The sequence below is a fragment of the Gymnodraco acuticeps genome, unplaced genomic scaffold (assembly GCF_902827175.1).
Source record: "Gymnodraco acuticeps unplaced genomic scaffold, fGymAcu1.1, whole genome shotgun sequence".
Classification (NCBI taxonomy): domain Eukaryota; kingdom Metazoa; phylum Chordata; class Actinopteri; order Perciformes; family Bathydraconidae; genus Gymnodraco; species Gymnodraco acuticeps.
The window spans coordinates 2,168,760-2,178,264 of NW_022991091.1; the positions used below are offsets into that span (position 1 = coordinate 2,168,760).

A 9,505-nucleotide genomic window follows, 5' to 3' on the forward strand; every position below is an offset into this window, starting at 1 on the left:
TTGAAACAGGAGGTCTTACGGCAAAGTGGAGACTGTCACCGCCTATTGCTTCTGGTGAAACTGAAGCTGTTGTGTGTGAAGAAGGTCTGATACTTGGATGGATGATGAAAGTTCCCGAGGCATCGACAGCCAAGTCCCAGAGGGAATCCTGACGCGAGATATTAGGACTTGAATAAATCATGTAATGTTGCTGTATCATCCCTGCCCTGATCAATCTCGCCTGATCGATATATCAGTCTTTGGTCATGATATCTGAGGGACAGTAGAGCTGGAAGCTGCTCATTAGCATCCGGTGAATGATTGGCTGACAATGAGACTCGGCGGGGGCATGGGGGGCAATTATAGCAGGGGCAAAGAGAGGTGAAAAGCATACATATTGCAAAAGACTCCCCCAATAATAGAATCTTGTAATCCCAAAGAGAGGCAGATCAATTGTACACTATTTGTTAAGATTTCACACAAGCCATCTGCTCTGCAAATTCTAGAGATGGGTACTGCTTCTTATTTATTTAGAATAATCCTCTGAATCAGTTGTTTATAACAAAATCTGTCTATTCACAGCATGAGGTTCAGTTATCTGACAACACCTCTTATTGTTCAGTTTATGAAAACACGTCGATTCTTATCTTGTTCTGTGGAGCAAAGATAAAGAAAGCAATGATCCTTCGTATTAAAAGTATTACCAGGGCTCCCTCGATTCATCAAAGCACTCTGAGAATTAACAACACACTGCGCTACTAGTTGCTGATTATTTCATGTAACACTTGCTCACAGCGCGAACAAAGAGTCTAACTCTTCAATCTCACACAGATTTATTTCCACAGTTTACTCATTAGGGAACATTATAATTTGACTTTGTATCATTGTGTTTTTATTGCACAAGTGCTGTTTATTTTACTCCCTTTACAGGCAGCATCACTTTAAGGTGAAGACATACTTGTTGTTATGCGCGTTCTGTATTTATTCTACTTAAAAGATTTGTTTACAAAATCTCACAATCCTAATGTGCGCTTCATCACAGTCGAATGTCTTCTAGTTGCAGACAGAGAATTTGTTCAGGCTTCAGTGACAAATTGACGGTAACTATTCGTTATTGCCATTTAGACAAATCCATATGTGCTGAATGGTAGCACATTAGTCATCACTTGTGATTTAACTATAGAAATATGTAAAAAAATATATAAATTACCTTATAAACACAATTTCAAAATAGAGCCACGTTTTTTCACTAATACTGTAGGCCTTTTGACGTGAAATATGTTTTGACACACAAGTAGGGAAAGCACAGGTGAATACAATTGATGATGAATGAATTGCTAAGTCGATTTTTGAATGCAAGTCTAGTCAGGGTTGGGGTTTACATTGGCTGGGAAATGTTCATCTGGTTTGGGTAAAGGCAAGGCAAGTTTATTTATATAGCACCTTTCAACATTCAAAGTGCTTTACAAAAATGAAAGACATTAAGAAAAAGGCATTTCAAATCAGTCATTAAAAAGCAAAGATAATAAAATAAACATTCAAAGGAAAAATACATGAATAAAAGTTACAGTGCAGTCTAAGATATGAATAGTTCAATTAAAAGCAAAAAGGAAAGTCTTCAGCCTGCATTTAAAAGTAGTCAGAGTTGCAGTGGACCTGCAGGTTTCTGGTAGTTTGTTCCAGATATTTGGAGCATAACTGAAAATAATAACGGTAAAGGACTATAGGGCTGGATAAGGAAACTTGTGTCTATTAAAGTCCGACAACAAATACTCAACTCTGATGTAAATGTTTTCTATAATCCATATACATGTTGGTCATCAGACTCAAAGAGTAAATAAACCACCAAGAGAAGGCAACTCCTTTAGTTGGCAGAAGGAAAATACAACTTTGAATTTCAATAAAGAGCAATGATGAAACATCAAAGAAGACATCGAATTACAAATACTGAGGAAGAAAATAAAACCAAACGGCATTTTTTTATAAATGCAATTTTGTAAAGTGAGTCAGTCTCTACTTTAGTTTTGGACCCGACGTGCAATATGTTGCTGTTTATTAAAAAATATGAAATATTGCTTCAGTATTGCTCAACGCTCCCCTGTGACAGTAATGCTATGTAAGCAACCGCACAACCATAGCAGACCACTGACTTACATTGCTTTTATCAAGCTTCGGCATCAAAGAGTTTGCATGACAGCTCCCACACATTGGTTATTTAAAAAAGAATCCAGGAAAACCTGATTAAAAATACTTCTGTGGACTTCTTCAAACATCTTTATAAATGTGCATGTTTGCATGATCTACTGCCTCTACATACATAAAGGTATAATCTGTAAGAAATACGTTTTTTGTTACAACGACAGTAGTGATACATTTTACAGTTAGCAGTTTGTGTTGGTTGTAGCGTAGTCTGCCATGTGCACTGGATTTAAATTGCCTTCACAAGCAGAAGGGATTAAGGAAAGGATGCTTACGAGTTTACTCTCTTGGTGGTATTATGTTTATAGCTCATTTAAAAGTTGATGTCTTTGTTCAGAACATTTAAGCTCAATGACTAGACGCACATTTATTATTTGCAGTAATTCTATTGGTTTCTAATTCCATTCCTGAATATATGGAGGAAAGTCCAGTAGAAAAACCAAACAGAAATGGAATTCCTGGTACATTTTAAGATGAATAAGAAACAATTGCTAAATGTAGGTTTATATGGAGTCTGTAATGTATCACAATCTGAAATAGTGAATATGATCTCTTATACTCTGATTTTTCCAATGAACTTGAGATATCATAAAAATAAATAAACATACTTCATCATATTTATTAAGTTCAGACCTGAGGTTATTACTGAGTTAAGTGCCATTGGAGGAATGTGACTGCAGGATGTTGTTCAGTTGTTGGTTTAAGTGTTGCACCTCTGCGCTTGGCTGACATTTATTCCAGCAAAATGTTGCCACACAGCTGGACTGTAAGCAGTCATTCTAGCATGAAAAACAAATGAAAAAAACAGCTGCAGGCTCATACATTGAGTCATATATTTAGTTCTGTTCTGAGCAATCTAGAGGTATGTTGCTATTAATCAAAGCAACCTTTTTTCACATAATTAAAATCAAGCAGCAATAAGCTCACCCCGATACAAGTGAACTGAACTGAGGTTAATCATGTTTGTACTTTCTTCATTATGCTTAAATAAAAACAAAACTACAGAAAGTGCTTAACGTCCTTATTTTAATGGTACTTGCATGAACATAGCAGTGTTTCCCCTATATACACATTTTTAAATGAAAAATAATAATAAGTTAGTTAATCCACTACACAACCAAACAAACTGTATAGCTAGCCAAATGTGTCCAGTGGTTATTATTTTGTACTACACAGCAGTTCTGTAGAATAGCGGATAATTGTACGATCCCATAGAGAGCATTCAATTATCCTGCGTGTGTGTATTCCCCTGTAATGCAGCTAATAAATGACCATATCCACCAACAAAATAAACTAAGGAAGGAAGTAAAGAGGTGAGAGGGAGGAGAGGTGGAGGAGTGGAAGAGGGAGCTTAGGCGGCACCAGGGGGGCGCTAGGGGGTGCTGCAGCTCCCCCTAGGATAGCCATAGCACCCCCTAAGCACCCCCAAGAAATGTATGTGTCTTTTGAAATTTGTATGTGTGAAATTCATAATTTGAAAAATTATTGATTCGAGAATAATATGCTACAGTACAAGTACTTCTGGGTCTCTGTGTTTCATTCAAGCTTGGCTCTGTGTGTGTGTGGCAATAGCGCATTTAGTGTGATTGAGCGAGAGAGAGAGAGAGAGAGAGAGAGAGAGAGAGAGAGAGAGAGAGAGATAGATAGAGAGATAGAGAGAGAGCGCACCGGTGCCAGCAGGGACCGCGTTGTTAGCATCTGGTTAGCTAGCTGCACTAACAGACATAAGGAGCTGTTTCCACAACAAGCTGGAGGAGAGTCCTCTCCTGTCAGACTGAGAGGCTTACGTGAGCTAAAGGACTCTCTGAGTGTTTAGATAGTTAACTTTAGTCTAAGTTATCTCAGTGGGTCTCAAACGGTTTGGTCACGAATTATGTAAAAGATTATTTCCAAGGCACACCTTCATACGATCATTATAGTTGTAAAAAAAATACGTATGAAATACTATATGACAGTAAAACAAGAATACAGTGTAGTGATTTGTAAAATATCCATAAAGCAAAAGTAAATCTGTTTACAGTTCTGTTTCATATGGGTGTTGAGAGATGTATCCATTTTAATTTTGCTCTGAAAGTGCACCAGATTGATGCTTTTAACTTCAATATTAAAAAATAAATCAAAATCTTCCGGACCCCCGGACCCCCCTATAGGATGTTAGGTCCACCCCCCACTTATAAAAAATAGCACTTTACCCCTGCTTACACCTATATGCCGTGAGCTGATTATCGAGCCTTCATTGTAACAGTCGCGGGTACACTGTGTATGTGTGTGTGGGGATTGTTGCAGTAGAAAATTCAACTGTAGCGCCCGGGACATTAATGGGAAACCCTACATGTTTGAGCACCCTCTAAGAAACGTCAAGCTACCCCACAGCACCCCCAAAAGAAAATCTCTGGCGCCGCCACTGGGAGGGAGGTGGAGGGATAAGAGGTGGAGAGGGGGGAAATGCATGCACTGAAAAAACTGATTATGACCCCTTTTAGATGTTACATGTTTTAATCTAGCCTTTTTTAATAGATTTGAATATGTTATTGCATCCTTCTTATCTTTTTTAATTAATCTTAACATATATTGTCACTGTTTAAAACAAGCTCATTTCATTCATTTAAAAGTAATTAGAAAAAAAAATGTACAATTTAATTACCACATATACTGTCCTGTCTGCGCATGTGCATACAGAAGCAGCCCGCCACTTTTCCCTCCATTTTCCATTCGGAAGGACCATCACCTGACTGCCTGCGTAGCTCCTCTGTCGTGAGGTGAACGTTCTCCACGGCTCTCCGTTTTAAGTAAGTAGCTCATTCATAGCCTTGGGTGTATTATATTATACTTAAACAGGTAGATTAATAGCTAACATTAACGCTATTGACTGTGTGTTTTGATAGATTAACATTAGCAAACGTAGGCCTACAGCAGCTAGCTAACTGTTAGCCTACTGTTAACCTAGCTTAGTTGTGTAGTAATGTTTAAGTAACCTAATTGAAGTGTAACATGTATCATTAACATTATAAGATAACTTGATACTGCTCTCAAATTAAATACGTGATAAATTCAATCTTTGTCTTGTTAGACTTTATTATTAGTTTGTGGCTAATACAAGTTGAATACTGCCTGTTACTATGCTTTTTTTTTTGTAGCTTCACCTGGCTTGTATACTGGCCATTCCTAGCCTACTGTGTTCCTGACCGGCTGTAAGTATGTTTTTTGTTTAACTTGTTCTTATCACTGTGGTAATATTAGGACACAACTAAGCATGTGAAATCACGTTGGTTTTGGTAACGTTACTCTCTGGCGGCAAGGGGTTAATGTTACCGAGGCTAACGTTCATATAACGTTTCACACGAGTACTTTTCCCCCCGAACCTTATTTCCACCCCCAGATAGTCCCTGCTAGCGAGTTATTACTTTCCTGAGGAGGAAATGGTTCGTGGGTGTGTTGGCCCCACTACACCGCAAACAACTTCACGGCGTATACTGCCACCAGAAGTCCCCGGAGTTGGGGACTGGCTTCTACTGAAGCCTTCCGAGTAAATCGCCAGAAGCGCCGACACCTCCTCATCACTCCACCGCTCCCATGTATTATTTTGTGTTGCCATAAGTTAGTCAAAAATAGTTAGTGTTGCTGACACACCCACTAACCTTTTCTCCCCAGGAAAGTACCACCTCTCTAGCAGGACGGTCTGTTTATCGGTACTTGAGACATTTAACATTATATTGCAGTCTTAGTTTCGCCAACACCGTTTATAATATGCAATAAGACAAAATGCGTCGATGTATTTTCAATCTTTCCAATCCAGAGGAGAGATCTCTCTCTCTCTCCCCGTCTGTGTGCGAGGGGGTGGGGCAGTTTATACACACGCGGCTGCTACATGCATGCAACACACACACATGGTGGAGAGAGAACTAAGCGCTCCTAGGTGTGGTTAAATGTTACCCGTTTTGAGGTGGACAATGCTCTTTGCCAAAAGTGAGAAATAATTTATTGCTTTTGGCTATAGAATAGAATATATAATCATTTAATGTCATTATACATGTACAATGAAAGAAAGAAAAGCTTCTCCCTTTTTAAAAGCTGCCATCAAGTGCAATAACAGTTTAGCATGTAAGGGCGGTAACACAAGCAATTTGTCTAAACATTTAGCAAAAGTGCCCCAGTAATATTTAGGCTCCATTTAAAAAAAACAACAAAAAACGTTACATTGTTTGTCACAAAGGAGTTTGTAGGATTTTGAGTCATTGGCCAAGTCAGTAATCATTGGCAATCAATTACATTTTTTCATTTAACATTATTATTTTTAATTTCTGCTCATCTTTATTTTTATTGCAGGTTTTGCTATCTGATGTTGGTGTGATGGGGAACAGAACCTTACTCACAATACTCCATATTGATGAGGTAAGTTATATATTTCACATGGTGAATGGTGAAATGCCTATTTGCTGTACACATCGAGCTGCTACAGAGCAACATGATCATACATTTGAAATGGTGTTTCTGTCCATCTGATAAGTCCAATATTCACATCTTTTAGCTCTGTTTATGCTCTCCACCAACTCCTTAGTAAAGTATTTGGCTCTTTAGCTGCTCAATGTTCCGCTTTCTTCACCAGCTATTCTCTAACTGTCAGTTTGATTGTCTGAAGAAAACAGCTGCTGCTGGAATTGGGGTTTTCACTTTATACCTCAACATTTTACCCATTGTCAATTAAAGTATTAGCAAGGTTTAAACAACCATACAGCTTACAAGTCTAGTTTTGAATCCTTGCAATTACCTTAGATTAATATAAATACTTTGGTTAGAACACACTGTGCACCAATACACGTCTTATCAAGGACTTGGTTAATGAGGTCAACATTAGAATCTATCCTTTAATTATATAGTAGATACAAAATATCATTACACCAATGGCTGAATGTGCTCTTTGTCTTTTGTCGTTTTGTTTTTGCATAACAGATACACGCTGAATTCCAGCGCATAACAACTATCCCACTTGAAACAGCCTTCATGGCGCAGTTGGACAGCCATCTACCTCAGCTGACATCTGTCTTCCAGAAGAAGGGAGGAGTTGTTGGCCAGAAACTAGCCAAACATCTGGCGATCTTGCAAAAGGTAAATGTGTGTATACTGTTTTATACAAATTGTCATATACTCTATGGAGCAATTTTATGAAATGTACTTGTCTAGTACCGTATAGAGCCCCATTTGCCTCACAACAGCCTGGATTACTTGCCAGGTTCAAGAATGCAAGACACATTTCTAAGGAAATCTGATCTTAATAAGGCAATAGTGGCATACTGGGTAGAGAAGCAGGCTTGTGACTGGAAAGGTGCAAATGCAATCCCCAGGTGGGGAAAGTGAAAAAGCAGAACCTGCCTTGAGCAAGTCACTTAATCCTCAGTTGCCAACAGATCAGACTGTGGTTGTACTAGGCAGATTCCAGGTGTGAACTGTGAAGAACGGAGCATTGGTCTTGGTGAAAAGCCCCTGGATGAGTAGAATTTGTAAACAGTGCTATCGCCCTAACACATTCAGACCTCTGACATTGTGATACATTTACAGTAAGTCACAATTCTTTAACATACTTAAGTTAGGGCATTCCATTTACATGTATAATGAAGTCATTGTATATATTATATTGTATATTTAGGTTACTACAGGTTGTAAATCTTCTACAATTTATAGACAATTTTGTTATTATTGAAGTATTTAGAAATATTTTAATAATTGCAATTTTTTTACACTGGCAACAAGTGATGTTAACCTTAAAAGGGAAGCAATCCTCAAGGCACTTTGCATCCACCTTGGTGAGGATGATGGACATCTCATTCGGGAGTATATGGTGAGTCATTGTAATTGCATTTGCCAGTCACATGTAGTGTTTTATGATCCTAGTGTCAGGCATCCATTTTAGATCATTATGTTTTACCTTATAAGGAGCATGAAGGTTGAGAATATTTATATGTATGTATGTTGATATTCAACAACAGACTAAAGCATTTCAAACCATCAGCTTGGTTATTTATACGACGAGGTTGGCTTTATTCATAGTTTTTCTTATTGTCCAATGGAAAGACCATAATCAACAATGTCTTTGTCCATCTGCCAATCCTCTCTGACTCCTGACACTCAGCACCAAGCTTATTGGGTCCTACGTAAATCTTTAAAAACACCTCACACATATTTAGTTTGATTCAGAAATATATACAATATGACCAGCTTTGTTTTAAGGGATTAATAGGTATGTGAGCAATATTACAAAAAAATGATACGATAAAGTATGTCATTAAAATTACATATATTGAATAAATACATGTTTTTTCTTTAAATATACAGGACATCGAAGGAGATGACGTCACCAGAGACCTGCAGAAATCTACCATGGGCATATATGTCATCAACAAGGAGGGTGGAGAACCTGGACATTATGACGACGTTGGGATTTTTGTTGAAGGACTAATTATTCTGGACAACATTGGATCTGTAGCCCGAGCTTGTGCCATCATGCTGGGAGTCATCTATACACTGAACATGGCTTACCCCAAAGAGCTAAGGTACTACTATGAATTCATTCAGAAAGTGCTCTTGCAAATGGATGGTGAAAGGCTTTCCCCCAAAGTCCTTGGACTGAAGAACAAGATACATGCTGGACTGTAGGATTTCTTCAGCCGCTCTTGTGAACCGATGCCATTAAAGCATTACAAAAACACCAGTCAAACCTCAAAGGTTGGGAGAAGAATGTGGAAATCTCGATGGACTTGGAAGACATTTGTTTCATGTATTAGAGGAAGGTTACATCCTCCTCAGCTGTTTAAGTCACATGCTTCATGTTACGTCAGGATTTATTCACTATGTCTGTTTCCATTGCACTTTGTTGCTGTCATGGCCTCCACCTCTGCCAGTCAGTGGCCGTTTCTCAATGTCGAGTAAACCTGCTGCAGAGCCACTATTTCAAGTATACTACGTCATCGAGTGGCGCCGAAGGACTGTTTAAATGCCCAGCATTCGGCGCCACTCGATGACGTAGTATACTTGGTCAGACCTCCGTTCCCCTCTCCCTTGGACTCCGTCTAGCTTCCCTGGCCCAGACCCCCAGTAATATTCAATAAATGTTATTATTGTGCTTGAAACTCCTGTCTTGCTCTGCTCCTGGGTTCCCTGCAAGCCTTAACAGTGGCCAGATTGTACTGTTAAGGCTAGCAACCCAAGAGCAGAGCAGAGACAGGAGGAAAGAGTTTCAAGCACAATAAAACAGTTTATTGAATAATACTGGGCAGTAGGCAGGGGGGTCTGGGCCAGGGAAGCGACGGAGTCCAAGGGAGAGGGGAACGGA

General features: G+C 38.8%; 1 protein-coding gene across 3 annotated transcripts; it reads left to right on the forward strand.

Annotated features, from left to right (window-relative positions):
• The first annotated feature begins 4,862 nt into the window (after nucleotides 1-4,862).
• On the forward strand, nucleotides 4,863-9,113 carry LOC117560127. 3 transcript variants are annotated; one of them, XR_004571114.1, is made up of 6 exons: nucleotides 4,863-4,967; nucleotides 5,316-5,369; nucleotides 6,505-6,570; nucleotides 7,129-7,284; nucleotides 7,927-8,014; nucleotides 8,509-9,113. XR_004571114.1 is itself a non-coding variant. In XM_034236924.1 (6 exons), exons 3-6 carry the CDS (start codon nucleotides 6,529-6,531, stop codon nucleotides 8,827-8,829), a joined length of 615 nt encoding a protein of 204 aa, XP_034092815.1. In that variant the 5' UTR covers nucleotides 4,863-4,967; nucleotides 5,316-5,369; nucleotides 6,505-6,528; the 3' UTR covers nucleotides 8,830-9,113. The 3 variants fall into 3 exon arrangements, 2 of the variants coding, with proteins under 2 accessions (XP_034092815.1, XP_034092816.1); XM_034236924.1 differs by having other exon boundaries at nucleotides 7,919-8,014; XM_034236925.1 differs by lacking the exon at nucleotides 5,316-5,369 and having other exon boundaries at nucleotides 4,904-4,967; nucleotides 7,919-8,014.
• The last annotated feature ends 392 nt before the right edge of the window (nucleotides 9,114-9,505 follow it).